At 48.3% G+C, this 18,686-nt stretch overlaps 2 protein-coding genes across 3 annotated transcripts; one reads left to right on the top strand and one right to left on the bottom strand.

The window, feature by feature from the left end:
* The first annotated feature begins 408 nt into the window (after positions 1-408).
* Positions 409-2,622, top strand: LOC125952276 (uncharacterized). Its single transcript, XM_049681655.1, has 3 exons — positions 409-880; positions 1,039-1,797; positions 1,871-2,622. The coding sequence occupies exons 1-3, from the start codon at positions 749-751 to the stop codon at positions 2,294-2,296; spliced, it is 1,317 nt and encodes a 438-aa protein (XP_049537612.1). The 5' UTR covers positions 409-748; the 3' UTR covers positions 2,297-2,622.
* Positions 2,623-2,803: 181 nt separating this feature from the next.
* On the bottom strand, positions 2,804-18,497 carry LOC125952275 (dihydropyrimidinase). Of its 2 annotated transcripts, none has more exons than XM_049681653.1 (8): positions 18,404-18,497; positions 14,056-14,471; positions 8,386-8,480; positions 7,828-8,018; positions 7,301-7,722; positions 5,237-5,463; positions 4,330-5,060; positions 2,804-4,242 (listed from the first exon to the last, which is right to left on the bottom strand). In XM_049681653.1, the coding sequence occupies exons 2-8, from the start codon at positions 14,104-14,106 to the stop codon at positions 4,163-4,165; spliced, it is 1,797 nt and encodes a 598-aa protein (XP_049537610.1). In that variant the 5' UTR covers positions 14,107-14,471; positions 18,404-18,497; the 3' UTR covers positions 2,804-4,162. The 2 variants fall into 2 exon arrangements, with proteins under 2 accessions (XP_049537610.1, XP_049537609.1); XM_049681652.1 differs by lacking the exon at positions 5,237-5,463 and adding an exon at positions 6,140-6,378 and having other exon boundaries at positions 2,807-4,242.
* Between the last annotated feature and the right edge of the window lie 189 nt (positions 18,498-18,686).

Genomic DNA, 18,686 nt, shown 5'->3' with positions numbered 1-18,686 from the left:
CTAGAGACCATCCTACAAAACGGCACTTTCATCCTGCGGACACATGCTCTTATCCGCCGTACCATATCGGGTCTCGACGATTCTGTTAAGATGTTTACCCCTAATGTGATATATGTGATTGTCTGTATGCGGTGCATCAATTTAATAAACGATTTCTCTCGACAGCATCCAATTGGAGACCGCTTAAAAGGGGAGAATGTGGTCAAGACACAAAGTCCACGCTTGGTACCGCGTGTGTCAGCGGGCAAACGTGCCGTGTAATCGCAGTAATTGGATACAGCTTCCAGAAGCGGCCTAAGACTCTAAGCGAGTGCGGCGGGTACTCAATGTAGCGAGCACAGTGATAGTGCTCGTGTCAGTGATTCAGTCTTGTACTCACTGTTCAATTCGTCAGTTGGTAGGATATCAACCGTTTTCGACCGAGAACTGGGTGTACATTTTTATCGTTTTCTTGTGACAGGACGATTTGACTGGGCGTAGGACGTACGCGGTTCCACCCCATGCGTTCAACGATCGATATCCTGCTGATTTTTGCAAGAGCATTTCAACTGCAAGGTCGGAATACCCGATGTCTGAGTCAGCGATTGCTTGAAAAGAGGTGAACACGGACTGAAAGTGATGGTTACAAAGTGAACATAATTAGTGTATAGTTTTCGGATGAGTTAAAGCAAGGAAAAAGGAACTAAAACGTGCCAACAATCTCACGCCAAAGAACGGTGCCAACGAGTATACTTTACGGGTTTGCAAAATGGGTTTAAACGGTAGTGAAGCTCGCAAGGATTCCATTACATCATCTACATCCTCGTCTCATTTGGATTTGGAGCTACTTCAGCCACTGTTTGTAAAGTTCGAACCGGATCTAACAATCGATTCGTATGAGGTTAGTACAGATGAGTTGGTTAAGCATCGAGTGCAACTAGTGGATCGAACTAGGTGGCTACGTGGTGATTACCAATATTCACGTCAGCAGTTCACGTTGCTTCTTTTGCTCAAAAGCATGATTACCAGAAGCGAGTAACATTGCGTCTACTATTTCAGGAAGCGCAAGGTTCCGGACGCGGTGATAACTATACCGCCGCCCTGTTCCGCATTGCACTAAAAGGTCATACACTGCCGGCCGGCGGTTCAAAGAAGTTGAAATGGGAGAAAAGCATTATCTGCAAGCGTTTGCCGGATTGTAAGATTAAGCGCGAGGCGTTCAAAAGCGAGGCCTTGTTCCGCAATGAGGTCGTGTTCTACAACACCATCATGCCGGAGTATGGCGAGTTTCAGACACGCCAGTTACGAACCATGGACCAGCGGGAACAGGAGCAGGCTAGCTTTCGGGCCGTTCCACAGTGCTATCTGGCGCGCGATGATTTGCTCGTGCTGGAAGATCTGCGCGTTCGATCGTTTACCATGCCCGATCGGCAAGCCGGACTGGGACCAGAGCAGCTCAAGGCCGTACTGGTGGAGCTGGCTCGATTCCATGCCGTCAGCCTAGCTTATAAGCAGCAGCATCCAGCGGAATTCAAGCGCCTCGCTAACATGATATCGGAGGGAATCTTCTCACAGGCCAATGCCGAATGGTACCGTAAGTACTACGATGTACTTACGCGTAATGCCGTGGCCATGGTACGGCAGGCTGTCCCAGAGAAGACGGACCATCTGGCCAAGCTGGAGTCCTTTCTCAGCAACTGCTTTGGCAATCTGGTGGAGCTGGTAAGTCGCGAAAGTGAACTGTCCGTCATCTGCCACGGTGATTGCTGGACCAACAACGTGCTGTTTCGATTCGCGCCCGATGGTTCGATTGCAGAGGTACGTCTCGTTTGGTGTCTTCATCGCAACAGCCCGGTGATGATAACAGTGTTCCCTTGGTTTTCGTTCCTAGACTTGCCTGGTAGACTTCCAGCTGATTCGGTATGGTTCGTTGGCACTGGATCTCGCGTACCTTATCTACTGCTGTACCGATGGGTCGCTGCGGAAGGATCACCTGCAGAACTGGCTCCAAACGTACCATCGGCAGCTGGTCAAGTCTCTGAGGCTGCTCGGTTCGTTCGATGTCCTTTTCCGCTCCGAGCAGCAGTTGCGCGAGTTAATCGATGAAGAGTTTCGGGTTTGCGCTCGGTTTGGATTGGGCACTGCGATGGATATGCTGCCGATCAGCTGCTGCTCCTCGGACGAAGCTCCCGATCTGTATGCTAGCGACAGCGACACGGCTGCATCACCACCGGAACTGAACGTACCACCGAACGAGCAGTGCCAGAGGAAGATGACCGAGTTGGTGTTGGAGCTGATCGATGGTGGAATGCTGTGAGCGATTTCATCCGTGACCGACCAGTGGGCTGCTTAATACGATGACCAGTGACAGTATTTAACAGGGTTAGGATATTAGGATTTGCTAGTACAATTCGAAACAGAACAAAGAGCGAGCTATACTCCGTCGTACCATGTAATCTCTTCGATGACAATAAAAACCATAATATTGCTGCAATTGGAGACTTTTAGCAACGACGAACTGGCGCTACCAGATCGTGGAAACTAGGAGATGACTGCTTCGGGATCCACTGGGTGTTTTATTAACAGCCTCCTCTGTTGAAAATTATGTATGAGTAGCATCCATGTCTTTCAGTGGATAGAAGATGTATCTTCTACGTCGCTTACGCCTCGTATACGATTGTAAAATCAAGAACTTTATTTGGAGACCTTATTGCAAACGACAAACAATCGAAAATGTAAAGCAAAAAACCATAAAGTCAGCTCACGTGTAGACACGCGCATATGAACACAAAAACGCGCAACTTCAAAGAAGCGCCACATATTAACCAGAACAGCTGCTGCTTCATCTATCATCGGTAGACTTTATTACTATAACCTTATGTTCCGGTTCCAATACAAGGGTTAAACGTTTCAAATCATACGTTTTCTTTTTTTTCTTTTTGTTGGATTCCATTCCGGCTTCATACGCTTACCATACACACTACGAGTAAACACGGTTTTTTTTAATAGTTAGTGTAAATTTGGGGCTAATAGCGGTTTACGAAGAGCAAATCGGCAACCAAGGCTTTCGGGCTCTAGTAGTCTAACAGCGCAAGCAACAGCTAGTACACGCTGCGTGATAGTAACAGGAAGTACAAGACGCAAAAAGTAGCTCCAAAATCCAAACCACAGATACGTTCGGTCCCGCAAACATTTACCAGCCAGCTCGTTTTCGTTAAGAATTGGTTTTCCGATTGGATTAGGCTCCTCAATTCCTAGCTACAGTATAAGGTTATACAAGCACTTTCCGATCCTTCCATTTATCTTTCAATTTTCGAGTCCACTTTGCATTTTAGTTGAGAATTTTGCATCGTAGCCTTAATCTTGTCTTGTGCATTCTTATAGAGCATTAGTGCCTCATCACCGTACCTTCTTACTCATTCACCCATCACACCCACAAGCACACGCATGGTCATTCTCTCTCCCTCGAAGCTAGCAGGACATTGTGCGTGAAAGAAGCAAAGTTGTGTTTGATTATATGCCAACACTAATCCTAGGCTCATGATTGCACATTTCCTAAAACCTTCTCTCGTCTCTCCGGTAGATAGGTTTTCAATTAAATCGTTTCCCGTTGGGATTCCCGAGAAGGTTTGCTCATAATCAGTGAATGATTACTGCGAACGTAACGGAAAAGGTAGTCCTTTCCTAGCGATGCATTGCAAAATAAATAAATCTTTTTTCTCCCTTTTCTGGCTTTGGTTATACATTGTTCGTCTAACACATAATCAATTGTAAAGTACATCCGATTTTCGACTCTCCTCCCAAAAACAAAAAAACGTTCAACCTCGAGCAAATTATGTACTGAATATTATTGATTCACGTTGATTCTTCTGATTGATAATCTTCGGGCATCCCGGACTGAGCTGTCCACCGTCGGTCGAAACGTTGTTACGATATGGGTTGTACTGTAGAATGCCTTGACCCGGCCTTGGCGCAAACATTCACTTCGGTTCGGTTCGCGATCACTTTCTTCCTTTGCTCGCCGGTACCCAGCTCAGTCCCGTGGAGTGATGTTGTCGATGGATGCCACCTTTTGGTACGTGTGCTGTGTGTCTTTGGAAGGTTGGAGGTTGCTAGCGTTGAGGTAACTGTGCCTACCGTCCGCGTCCGTACCGGAAGAGCCAGTGGGACCGAGGTGACCGATCTACCAGAAACCGGACGATTTTCCACCAGGCGGTGCTCTAACGCGAATGCACGAACGGTTCTCCGATTTGTCGAGCTCCTCTGAATGGACAAGTGGGAATAAAAAAACAACAGATTAAATACCAAATCGACTTCACGCAACCTACGAAGGTCGAGGGCCGTCCTTACCGCTGATGGAGAAGGTTGACTCCTGCATGTTCTTGGTTCCATCGGGACGATGTCCGCGCGCACTGTGAGGTGTGCTGATCTGGGAATCACCCGAGATCACGCTTAGTGCCGGCCCGGGAATGTACTTGTCCGGCAGTGCGTACGGATCCGGTATGTCCAGATCGTGGCCGGAAGACTTCTGGTGGAAGTCCAGATTCTGCAGCCCGTTCCGTGCGTGCTTCTCGTCGCTCGTCTCTTCGTGCTTAACCCCGTTTATTGCATCATACACGAACGATGGATAGACGGGTGTCTCAAGGAACGTACCCTGGCCCTCGGCAACACGAATCAGATCGTTCTCCACGCACACGCGACCACGGACAATCACGAATTCGGGCACACCGTGACACTTCATGCCCTCGAAGATGTTAAAGTCACACGCCTGATGGTGCGTCGAGGCTGAAATCGTCCGGACCGCCTTCGGATCCCAGACGACCAGATCGGCATCGGAACCGGGCGCAATGCGACCCTTGCGCGGGTACAAATTGAAGATCTTGGCCGAGTTCGTGCTAGTGATAGCGACGAAGCGCTGCGGATCGATCAGTCCCGTTTGGACGCCCTTCTCCCAGACCACGGACATCCGATCCTCGACGCCATTGACACCGTTCGGTATCTTGGAGAAGTCCTTCAGGCCCAGCTCCTTCTGATTGCGGTTAAAGGTGCAGTTGTCACTGCCAGTCGTCTGCAGGTCATCCCTGTGAAGCAACAAGGACAAAGCTAGAGTTAACTTGGGATCATTGATAAATTTTGCGTGCAACATAATAATTAACTATGTAAAACATACAACCGAAGAGAAAACAAAATGTTATAAAACATTAGATGCATAAGAGGCGGCGCGCCTTGGTTTGGCGATCTCCACGTCAACACTTACAGCGCCAGGAACTTTAGCAGATGGCGTGGCGTTTCCGGATCCTTCCGTATCGGCGGGCTGGTCGTGTAGTAGACCAGTGCGTTGGGTGGTTTCACGTTGGTCAACGTACAGCCCAGAGAGCTGGCCAACGTTTCACCGTAAACGACCAGCCCGCGGCGTTTCGCTTGCGACAGCTGTTCGGCCGCCAGTTTGCTCGTTACCCGCGTAACATAGAGCGGTGTCTTCGTCTACACCATCGTATCGTATCCCAGAGTGTTGTGTTGTCGTATCATGGTTGGTGTGGAAGGTTGGTTGGTGTATGACGGTGTGATGTGGTTCGAATGTCGGTATTTCGATTGAGATGAAGTGTGTGATCCACGATGATCCAGTGTCCGGTGTAGCAATGTGTGGTTCCGATAAATTCGTGTCCGTTCCGGTGTTTCCATTCCCGGCAGGGTGTCAGACGTGGAGTCGGTGTGAGTATTGTAGAAGCCAAAGGGGGGAACAGGCGCACACACACAACAGCCACACACACACAAACACACACAAACGCGCACGTAAATCGTGGCGCATTTGAATCAGGTCATTAGGTCCACAGCATGTCCGGTGGAACCGGCGTTTTGGTGAGGAGAGGAAAGCATGAAAATGGAAATGCGTTATGGTTAGTCAAGTGTGGTTCATTACATTTTTAAGGTTTAAGGATAAGGCTGTTTTGTTTTGCATTCCCCCATAGTATCGGTAGCAGTGGAACGGCAAAGACAACGACAAAATGGCGCGTAGATGTTAAATGTTAGTCTTGAGACGGTGGCAGAACAGGCGTTCGAGCAGAGTGAAACAAAACAACATGGAAATGGCGGCACAAATGGGGCGATAGCATTATCCCTATCTCAGTAAGGCCTGTCTGCTACTGGCCTCACTACTTACTGAGCCAACAGCTTCATTAGGAACTCCGGCGTGGTAGGATCGGGTCTCAGCGGTGGGCTGAGAACGTGGGCGGCTGCATGGTGCCAACATTGGTCGTGATAGTGCGTCCCATCGGTACCAACGGCAGCCGCTAGGGTTTCACCGAAGATGCCGGTGGCATTGTATCGGCGTCTGGCACGGGCCACTTCGATACCGGCCGATTTGCTCATCACATGAACGACGTACAGTGGACACTGGGCCTAGTAGCGTTACGGCATTCGTAGCATAAAGCCAGCCATCGTCAAACGGAATAGAACCGGAAACCGCACAGGAGGCGAGTAGATGAGAAGAAGGAGTTCCGTAAAAGGAGCAAAGGCAGAAGGACGAACATAAGAGGTTGAGGAAATGAAAGAACAGAAAAGAAAAGAAAAGAAAAGAAAGAAGAAAGTAGCGTTACGACGATAGAACAGAACAAAAGGGTGGCCGGATCGATGAGAAATGAAAGTAAAAGGAATCGACATTGAACAGCCGCACGCAAAGGTAGCCCCCCGGTCTAGAAAGTTCAAGTTCGAGCGGGCGGCTGGAGCAGTTCGCGTGCGTTGCAGTCGATTCTAGCTTGATCCTGACATAAAACCAAACCTGATTGCCGAATAGCGTGCCTTCTAATGGTTCTAAACCAGCCAGCCCGCCAGCCAGCCAGCCAGCCAGCCAGCAGTAGGTCAAGAGCGACGATTGCGTCAAGTAACAACAAAGTCAGGGTACCCTAGGGTACTGGTAAAACAAAAAGGGAAATAGATCTAGCTATGTTATGACTATTGTCGTCTGCGGACGGCGGATTTAGGTAAAAACGCATCCATTGAGTGTGACGACGAGTGTGGATGTCGAATCTAACTTGGAAGCCAAACAATGTAATCTTATCTGCAGAGTGCTCTCAGTATCAGACCACCGACAACCCTATTCGGCCCGACAGACTGGCTAGCTTTGAGATGCCCTAAACATGTTATATGTTACGTTGCCATCAACCTCCAAACAATCTTATCGTCCCATAGTAGGTCTACGGAGGTGATACTGTCTGCTGCAGTGCCGTTAACCATGGTACACGGTTGTTGATTGCTCTTTGCGGAGCCACGGCACGCAGCACAAAGTTTTTGTGGTCTCTGGCAACGGAACGCTGGAACGTACCTGATGCGCAATGACGCAGGCGCGATTGACGGCCTCCGCTTCGACCTCCTCGGTGCGAGACAGTTCGTGGCCCTCGGGTCCGGTTACACCGTCGGCCAGCAGTTTGGTGACGTTCTTCGCGATAATGTCCCCGTTCTCGGCGTGCACCATCGCGACCGCACCGAGCTCCTTGCACGTCTCGAATACTTCGTACAGCTCGGAATCGTTCAGCTGGTACAGGCCCTTGTAGGCCATGAAGCACTTGAACGAGTTGACACCCCGCTCCTGGCACAGTATCTTCATCTCGTCCCGCACCGACTTCGACCACCAGGTGATGCCGACGTGCAGCCCATAATCGCAGACCACCTTCGGGTCGGCCCGGACACGCCAGGCATCGTACGCCTCGAGCAACGATTCGCCCTTCTTCGGCAGCACAAAGTCCACTGCAAAGAGACAAGTAAGAGGGGGTTCACGATTTCCAGGTCGAGGATTAGAAACAAATTATATTGTGCATAACCCCCGTGCCCCACCCGTACCAAGGTACTTACAGATGGTAGTTGTGCCACCGGCGACGGCTGCCTTCGTACCCTTGTAGAAGTCATCCACTGATACGGTACCACCGAACTCGAGCTGAAAGTGTGTATGCGGATCGATACCACCCGGAATGACGAGCTTACCGGTGGCATCGATCGTACGGCATCCACCGGGAACTACGAAGTCCGCACCGGAACCCACGTACCTAGGAGAATTGGCGAATCGAATACGGAAGAAGCACTTGATTAGAGGGCACGTCTCTTTGGTCAGCAAACACAACTGAAGTCAGCGACTGGAGCGCAGCAAAATGCTAGACGAAAGAATCGATTTGTGGCTGGTGCGGTGATGCAATTTTATTCCGTGTTGGCTCGCGTCCAACTTGGCAGTTGTGAAGTCCGGGTTCATCCGTTGGTCGCGAAGGAGAACACACATCCTTGCTTTCATCTCATCTCTCTACTGCATTATGTCTAATGGCACTAGCACTGCATCAATTGATAGAACCTGCGAGCACCTAGCACCAGCCATTCTCCATCGATCTCCATCGGACCAGCTTTTAGCTTGCAGCTACTTACCGCACAGTTCCGTCCTCGATATAGACATCCGCCTGTTGCATTCCATCATGGTTCACGACGTGACCGCGCTTGATGTACAGACGATTCTGGGCACTCTGCAATTGGAAAAGCGTCGAGCAGAAGAAAAACGTTTTAGTAGCGCTAGTCGTCTGAGATTCCAGTGATGTTCCCCTCCATCCGTTAGTCCTGCGCTAACCTCAGCTTCAATAAGCTCAGGGTTCGATTCCATGGTAGATTCCCCGTTTAACAACAGTAGTCTGCTCTGGTCCGAGTTTCCAGCACAACTGAGACGGACTAAGAACAAACTCCATGGTTGGATCCCATGGGTTGCAATCTTTCTCCTATCCCTAGTGTCGGCCATTATCTTGCACAAACTTCATCTTATCGACCCGTAACGACGGAAGGTCGTAAGTGGGGAGCTAATCTGGCGAATGGTGGCGAATGTTATGATGAACCGAGACGGTAGCGCCAACGGTAATTCAGAACCGGTGATATGGGAAGGTTAATAGGCCAAATGCAATTCAGAACGCATGTTTTGATGAAACAATCAATGCAAATAAACTCAAATAATTAAAAATTGGACACAGATTCCTAATACATAATGACAGTAGAAAAATGTCATTTATCTTGTGTTTATTTAAATTTAAAATAATGTATTTTGTCAGCTAATGTTTTTTAAACATCCTACGTGAATTATGTTTGATCATATTAAAAATAGCGGGTTTAGGTTTCGAGTAGAAAACATGATAACGAGAACTAATCTAGTTATGACAAGTTTGTTAGTTATTTTTCATGAGTTCTTACAGTCAAAAATTTTCATTTAATTTCTAAAACAAACTACTGCAAATTGTTGAAATAATAAAACCATTAAATAAAATGAAACTCATACATTGCTAGTGTAAGTAGCAACTGACTACTGACTACATGCTGTTCAAACAACCATTTGCCCCAATGATGCACACAGATCCGTCGATCAGATTTTGAATTATCACGAAGATCAATCGATGACGGAAATATCTCTATCATGTATGTATGGAGCCAGCAAATGGTTTTCATGAGCACAGTAATTGACTCACGTTATCACTTGATTGGCGCCCACAATTCATCAACTCACGTCCTGTAAACTAACTAATGCACATTGATTAGCTCTCTAACATAATTAGCAATTGTCTGTAGAGCAGCAAATTACAAATGTTTTCTTTAATTGAAAAACATTCGTGATGGCACGAGGGCACGTGAAGTGTGGAACGGAAACGCAAGTAATTACCTTAGAATTGCCTTTTTTTTTTACTACAGACCGAGCTAATGGAAATACTGAATCCCTTTTTCACCCATTTCTAAACTTTGGAAAGCAACACGCGTTTCCTGCGCAAACCGAGAACTGCCCAGAAGAGATGGCATCTTCCGCCAGGGGGGCACACACAGCTTAATTAGGAATTTTCACGCAATCCTTTCACTCATCTGCGATGCACCAACGCGTGGAACGACTCCGTATAAGGTGGGTCTCTCCAGCAAAAGAGCGTGTGGCTCAATTAGTCGGTAGCTTGACGGAGCAAGCAGAACAGCAGCTTCGGAGTGAGGGCGGAGGGCGTCAAATCGAGAGCAACAGTGTGAAACACCACACCGAACGTCCTACAGAATGAAAATGAATTCGAAATGAGGAAAATTAAAGCTGTATAACATGTGAGTGTGTAACGAGCAGCACTCGAACGCCCCATCCTCCCGAACGAAATGAGTTCAAATAGTGGAGCCGGCTAGACCAGACCATTGCCATGGTGGAAAAAAACGTTAATCCGGATGTACCGAATTTCTCGCGCACCTCACTTCGACACCGGCATTACCTCGGTCTGGGAGTGCATGAGCAAAAGGAAGAGGAATTGGCCACGCAAACCAGGCTAAATTGATTTTCCTTCTTCTGCCACGCCACGGCATGTTAGCAAAGCGAGAGAAACAATTAAAATCGACATTCTGAGTGGTCTGCCGGTGGCGTTGGTGGTATTCTGGAAGGTACAACCTTTCGCAAGCTCTCCTTGTAAGCATAAGGAATGGTAGGAAAAAAAACATGATCGAAGGAAAACATGATTCGGAAGCATTAACACATGATAGCACACCCTGACTGATATCTCGCCATTGCCACCTCTTAGGGGCACCGTTCCGAGTGCAGAGCCACTTGAGTGGAGGATTGTGGTCCCTCTGATGCACTTGTACAGTGTTGAGTGGCCACCAGCCGGAGGAAAGAGCTGCCGAGAGGGCCGAGGGAACATTGTGCATTGCGGCGCGCTTTCAATTGTGCTACCGACAACCCCAGAATGGGGTTGATGGTGTGCGATACGGGCGCTCCTCATTGTCCCAATTGGGCGAGATCGTGGTATCTGTTTGGACTTTAGCTGTACGTTGCCCGCTCTGGGCACTCCCAGCATTCGGTATGTTGAACGTTTACAAATTGCAATCTAGAAGGCCCGAAATTTGAGATCATCTAGTGCTCAGCGATAAATGGTATAAATCCTTCCACGTTGCTGCTAGAGTTCCACTTACATACTTTCGTTCTCATTTAACCAACAGACACGATGCAGCATGATGACTCGCTCGCCTTCCGACGGAGGCGGTGTTAAATAGCATCATCACGCGAACCGGCACCATTCCTTCCACTTCCCTGGCCGGATGGCGTTTTGCTTTGCTCGCTTAATTGTTAATCGCCCATCGCAGACGTGCGGTGCCGGCGTTTGATATGAAGATATGCCATATCTGGGCAGTTTTTTTTCGCGAATTCTTTAAGGAAAGCGGAAGACATTCCTCGTCTCAGAGGCCGTGGCGCACCCTTCCTCTCTCCGGATGAGCATTTATGCAATTGAGACAATCGCACGATCGCTGGCTCACTCATTCACTCACTCATTTGTAACCATTTTTGGGATCGCCCGTTAAGTGTGGGACACGCACCCAGTCGACGGCAGACTAGAGGAGCTGGAACTCCTTTAAAATGTGCTGTTTGATGGAACTGATAGCATGGATACGCGTGTGGCAGTTGCCTTCCGCTGGCACCATTATTGGTGGAGGGTTCTTCCGTCAGCCGGCGGGGGGGAACCAAGCGTTTCCTTAGCAACGTCTCTTTCTCTCTCTCTCTCTCTCTCTCTCTCTCTCTCTCTTTCTCTCTATCGCTCTCTCTCGGATTACCTCGATCCATGAATAGCATGGAACACACAATCAATCTCCGAGGTGTACCGCGCATTAGAATAGAACATCCGTGGCCTCCATTCGTATGCAACACAGCGCAGCTTGAACAGACCGGATATGACCTACAAGTGGCAAACGCTGGTTGTTGTTGATGTTGCGCTCTACTACACACCAGCAGCTCGTAAGGTTCATCAAAACCTCCTGCAAGGTGTTTAGGTGGCATTGAAAAGCTGAAGCATGATGGTTTGCTACTTGCAAGTTTCAAAGTACTGTTGCAACCTCCAGGGGATAAGGTTGGTACGAACGAATGCAAAAAAGGAAGTAACTAATTTCCACCCAAGGGCAGCACTGTTTAGCAAAAGGAGCAATTGAATTAAATTGATAACCTGGCACGAATAGCGGTGGCATCGAAACAGGGGTTCCCCAAAAAAAAAAAGCCGGTTGTGCCGGCCGCAACCACTGCTGTCTTAACGGAAGAAGATAGACGCAAGACACCCGGGAGTGAAAAGCCCGAGCCCAGACACATCGGAACACTAAAAAAAACAAATCGATAGACCCTCGATTGTGAAGGAAGGAAAACTGAAGGTTTCGTAAATGATGCAAGGTGCTGTTGTACCCGGGGAACGGCCGCCTCGCACCCAGACCCAGACCGCCAGTTTCGATGGCCTATACCCCCGAATGCAAATATGAACCAATCTCTCTAAATGGTTCTCACCCTTAACCGGGTCGTTCTATACCGTCGAAGAACGGCTCGGCGGCCACACGGTCACTGGAACTGTATTTGAGGGAACCGAATGCTACGCCACCGCGTTGTTCGGTCGCTGGTTCCGCGCGTTATTAATAATTCATGTGCACCGCGCACGCTGAGAACGTATTTCACCTCTTCGCTGCTCAGCCTTCATAAACTACAATGGCCACCACGTCGTTGGAAAAGCGTCTCTCGTTAGATCGATGTAAACCGGGAGGGGTTGAGAGAGGGCCTCTTTCGGCTGGGGAAGATGGTATGACACGTGCGGTTGCATGGCTGGAAGAGATTTGGATGATGATGACGAATTCAGGGTGTTTGGATTTTTAGTGACTCGAAGATGGGGGGAACTATGTGAGCGTTTTAAACATTTTAATGACTTTCAAAACTAGATACTTGTTTGAGCATTAAACTCGTAACCTGAAAACATATTTATACAGTGAAAATAAAATTTCAGTTGATTTCTGAGGCATTTCTAATTATTTTAGCTGCATTAAGATGTTTGCAGCGCGTTTCGAAAAACAAAATGTAGAGAAACGTACTTTTATCACATTTAAAACAATATTGAAAACCAGCACAGTAGCTCGGGAGAACACAACACTTATTAGCATTTGAAAATCGCACCTTGTTATGTGATGCATAAATTTTCAGTAATTCATAATGCCGATGTCATGAAGTAAAATTGTTTCTATTTTCTAAAAACCAAATATTTTTGAACTTCTTCCACCGGAAAGTGTAAATCCAATTGGTATTCTGTGCAAATTCTATAACACTTTCCATTCTTTTTTCTCAAACAAACATTCCTTTGCTGTTACTCATAATAAAAGAACCATTACTTTCAAGTTGTTTTCCTTCCTTATTTCATGTCCTTTGGACGGTTATGCGAAAAATCACATGGGACAGTTATGCGCTACTACAAACCCTCTTTAGTCGTTCGATTGATTGGAGTGCTGTGCGCATACGAGGGTATCGTTTTGATCTATTTTGCTCTGGAAACTCTACCGTATCGCTTAAGACCGGCACAAGGATTACTAGATTATTGCTCGTAGTATCCAATATGGAGAATTAAATTAAGAAACAATTTACATCTCTTGGGAGCTCTTGCCTTTAAATACGAACTAACTAGATGTAGCATTCAAACAGCCATATTGTGGCTTACTATAGCTTGAACTTAAAAGTTCTTACTGAAAAATAAAGCAACAGGTACCGTTGAGGGTGTAGGAACCGACTTGTATCATACGATTGCAAAGCCTTAAGAAATGTTTTATATTTTGAGATGCATGAAGGAGTAGTTGCATTTGAAAAGGTCAACGATTGTTATGGGTTGGAGTGGGTGGTAACGAAGTTTGATCGCTCTCCAAACAAAGGGAATCCATCAATGGTGCATAAAAAAGGGCATTTTTCTGTAAAACTATCTCACGGTCACATTTCGATGAAAGCGAGGAAAGTGCTCGTTGGCAATTAATCTTGGCATAACAAAAAAAAAACATTTCAATCGTTCAGATGCCACCAACCCGTTTCAATACAATCGCACCAGACTGACCGAAACGGCGATCCGGCGAGCACCCGGTATTCCGATCCGTTTCAATATTTCTTTTGTTTCAATACCATGCACGATTGCCAATTCCCACGGCCTTAGCCTGTCGGGCCTTTATGATTCGATAAGTGGAAAACCGTATCGAGTGTTAACGAGGAAAACCACACAACTACGCCGTGGTTCATTTACCCCTCGCTCGAAGATCGGAGAAGCTCACCTGCAGATGAATCGGCACTTTCTTCACCGGAGCTGGCGCTGGGGATGTCATTTTCCTGCTGTTCGCTTCGTTCTGCTGCTCTCTGCTGCAAAGTCCGACCGTACGCTGTCCGGTGCGATGTGATTTTCCTTCCTGTTTTGATGGACTTTTTTGTGCACTCACAGATTCCGATTGGCTTGGTATCGGAGGGAACTATCGCTATTGCAACACTTTTGATCCACTTGTTGTTTAGCTTCGGGACTTCTGCGCTGCACACCGGTTCGGTGCTTCTGCTATTCACTGGTATTGTGCCACTTTTTAAGGGTTTTCAGGGAAGGCGATAGCCGGCTTCACGCACTTCACGCCACTCACACGCTTTTTCACTTCTCAGCGTGAATTCCCGCAGCGAATTCCCGCCTCTGTTTCTGGCCTCTGCTCTGGTGGAAAGAAGGGTGGATAACCGTTCATCAATATCGCATCAAACAGAGAAGATAACTGTCATCTGAATTCCGTGACGGGTGCCAGGAAGGGGGTGCTGGCAAATGTTTTTCACACTTTTCCCCAAATCATAGGCCCTAGAGTCCAGAGTCTATAATTCCGGTTTTTGTTTTGGAGTCCCCCCGTCCGCCCGTGCTGGGGACCATTAACTTGCACCCCAGTGGCAACAATGTAGAGCAGAAGTCGAAAAGCGACCATCAGCCTGTCAGCTGCTGCTGTTTAAGTCATTAACGCACGCAGGCACCGATCCATATATCTGGAGACAGAATCTGGAAGCGAAACTGGAGATCGAGCACCCCGACCACCAGCCCCCTCCAGGTCGTAAACCTCATCGAATTATAGTTCTCTTCGCTGGCCCCCCCAAGGTTATGGTCCGTTGCGTCCGGAGAAACAGAGGAAAAGGAGGAAGCTTAGCAGTGGTTCCGGCTGGTTTTGCAACGAACGGTATCGGCAACGCAAAGAACTCGCCTTGTTCCGACGTATACCGGCGTGTCCGGTGATCTAAACTGTGACGTCTTCACAACAGGTTGGTGTTACGTTTCGCTCGTTTTGAATGTTCCACGATGTGGAAGGTGAAAGGAGAGTCAACTACCACACGATGATGGTGGTCACATTACTCAATTCACACTTTACCTTTCATAGCCCAGACCAATGATGGTATGGAATGAGTGTGTGCTTACTTTGATTGTAAATATATTTGTTAAACGTAACAGGTTCAGGAGAATGTCATGGCTGCCGATGGGACGAACCACGGAATCCACGCAGCGTTATGCGCCGAATCATCGTTTCCGTAGCATAAGGCCAACATAATAAGAATAGCCCAACCTAAAAGGGGTTTTGCGTCCGTACGCCGTATAAGATGCTTGCCGGTGAGCCCATCGCACGCACCTACCGCTAAAGAGGGGTACAAAACGGGCGAGCACGCATGCCCAGGGCACTCAACTGTTTGCTTTCCTCTTTAGCTGCGCATCCCACGGGCACACACGTGGCCGGTATGTTGAGCTGCTAGCTGGCATGCTTGCTGGCTGGCTGGTTGGCTGGCGGGCTTCTGCCGGTACCTGTCCTGGATGATGAAGCAAGAGCAAGCAGCGCGGGACCGGGAAACGAAGCAGCGGCGATGGCGTACAAATGATGGAATGCACACCATGTTTGGTGGAGTCATTAATGCTTTTCCTTCTCCTCCGGACGATCCGATCGTCCGGTCCTGGGGTGTTCGTGGATTCGGTTTTATGGTCCAGCCTAACACCACAAGCGCACAGTACGCAGATTAGGCGAGCTGCTGGAGCAGGGGTTGTATCTTTGCTGGTGTTTTGTTGGTAGTTGCGCGTCAACAACAAGTCTATCCAACGGACCAACCAATGGTTCCTTGGTTCTGTTGGATAGCATGGTTAGGTTTGGCCTTTAGTTCGATCTGTTCTAATGTTTTGATCTTAACCGTCTAAAGGTCTGATTTTTTCAACAAACACATGTGATTGTTAAATATTGATTTATGTACTTTGCTTTTGGGGTATCCAGGAAAATGTTGCTTCTTACACAATCTTCGTTGTTGATGCTCTCCCGGGGGAGTATAATCGGTATCACACAGGGGTGCGATAAGAATGTGTAACATCGTCTCATTATGTCACATTTCTATAGTACCTGCGAACGGCGTTCGATTGTCTGTCGGTTTCTGATAAAAGCGTACTCAAGTACAGGGACACAATCGTCAATATGGAGTGATTTTGTCGCTACAATCTCCGCTTTTAAACAACGGTCCATCGATTGGTCCCTGCAATCTGGAAGATGGAATCGTCTCAGGTGCTATTGAATCGATTATCACCAATTCGCATCGCGTAGTTGTTATTAAAAGGGTCATCCATACGAGGCGCGATAAGCTTGGATTCATACCGGACCTGATAACGGTGCACGGATCGTTGCTAGATCGCGGACACAGACAAATCTGTGGTTCCGTCGGAATAGATCACCCCCCTGGTGTGCCTGATTCCCGGGCCGGGCGACAAACTGGTGCCCATCAGGGCAGACAGAGTACGTGCAGAAATGTTTGCACTGAGACTCAACTTCCGCCCATCCATTCCTCCGTCCCACGGTAGGTCGCTAAACCGGTGGCGCCCGCTGAACCATGATCTACGACAAGCGAACCGTGGCGACGCGTGTCCACACACCTGACAAGCGCTCGAAGACGATCCATTTCGTTGCGTGGGGTAATTGGCCGCAGTTTTGCGGGGTTTTCTTTGCAAAAGCTTGACCACCGGAACACGGGTAGTTGATCACCGGTTGCTCTTCTTGTGTGCACCTTCTTCAACCCGTTCTACGTATCCCGAGGGTTACTATCGAGAACGAATTTATAGTACACGTAAAGAAATCGAAGTAAGCGGCTTGGCAGCTCTCTCGTGTATCATGGGCCACCGGCTAATGTCGAGGAAAAGCGTTGACGTTCTCACTTGAAAACCCGTGAAAAACCTAAAAATAACCCGCCATTCCCTGCCGGTGCCGATGGGTGTGCCCATGGAAATGTAACGTGTGTGTGTGTGCGTGTATGTGCGGCGAGGCGCTCTCTACACGACATCTGCCCAGCTATAGGAAGCCGTACATTACAATTCCAATTCGAACCACACAACATCTCGAAGATAAACACCGGGAATGTGTGGCGGATAACATGGGTTTTCCGTTCCCCTCTTTACCCTTGAAGGGATGGATAGGTTTTGTTCCTTCTTTATTTCGAATTCCGATCAAAGCGGAAACGGAAGCATTGGAAAACGGCTCATTTCATGGCCGAAGCGCTGCGGTACGGTGATCAGAAGGTTCGTCGTTACGGCATTTCCATTTCTTCTTGCCTCGCAGCTCATCGTTAGAGTGCCCCAAGAGTTGGTTGGTGCGTTCACAGCGGAAGCCAACGAAAGGAACTTTTGCCGACTCCGATTTGGTTCGTGGCAACAGCTCCGTTTGCTGTGGTGCCCTTTTGCAGCACCTTTGCGAGTGTCTGTCCCATCCCCCCGGAAGGGATGGTCCAGCTGGTGGTTGGCTAGCAGCGTATCGAACGGCGCAGCATCATCTCTCCCATACTCTCGCGAGACGGCGGTTCAGCGTGAGATGAGCGGGATGCAGTGTTTTCCATCTTCCATTTTCTCACGCTACTCTCTCTCCTTCACAAAGGCACGGTTTTTAGCGATTAATTTGCAGTCGATTTGCTGCCATGACAGTCAAGGTGGTGTTATCACTTCCAATTTCCACGTTCTGGTGTCGTGGTGCAACAAGCACACCCCGGTCGTCCGGTCATCCTGCTCCGCCATGCTGCTGCCATTATGCGATAATAATCCAATGGCAACTATTTTATGCGCCAACTCGTTGCGAAGATAGTGACCATCATCGAAACCTCGCACTGTACGCGCAGGGGTTCCGTACCGCGCGCTCCCCTTCAAAATCAACGGGAAAACCGTAGAACCGTGGCGAATTCAGCAAGGGGAAACACAAACGCACACACAGAAACACGCAATAGACACCCTTCCGACGGGGAACGCACGAGGAAAATGAGGAAAAGCAATGTCGATGGCGCCAGGCAACGAACGGGAAAACTAGGCGGCTACCCACTAGATTGAGAGAGAGACGAAGGTGCCCAACCCCTCGCTGTCGCTTGCTCTATTTTTTCGCTCTTTTGCGCTGGCCACTGTTTAATCCGATTAATTTTATCAACAATTTATCACAAGTCGGAGAATACTGAACACGCTGCCGCTGGCGGGCGGGCAGGCTCACGATTTTGCACGCTTTCGGATCGTGGCACACTTTAAATTTTCTCCGCGGAAACCACCCAGCAGCCGAGAGCAGCGTGTAACACAACGGAAATGGACGGAGAAGGAGGAATCGCGGAACCTACGTTAGCGAGAGAAAGGGGACAACTTTAAACTTCTATTGCGTCTGCCCGTTTGAAAAACACGTCCGTTTCGTCCGAACCGAAAATTGTGTGTGGAAACGTGAGAGGATGGCTCGCTTCTCGGGCACACCAAGCGCACACCAAGGGTTTACACTATAGGAAAATAATTGGAGGCCTGCAACGCAGGATTCGAGGTTTTCGTTTTGTAAAATCTACCCAATTTAATATTTTTTTTATGCATGACGCAGATAGGCATATCTCAAACACATAACCGTCTTGTTACAAT

Source organism: Anopheles darlingi, chromosome 2, assembly GCF_943734745.1.
Source record: "Anopheles darlingi chromosome 2, idAnoDarlMG_H_01, whole genome shotgun sequence".
NCBI lineage: Eukaryota > Metazoa > Arthropoda > Insecta > Diptera > Culicidae > Anopheles > Anopheles darlingi.
Note: the sequence above shows the minus strand (reverse complement) of the source record. Positions and strands in the feature narration are given on the sequence as shown.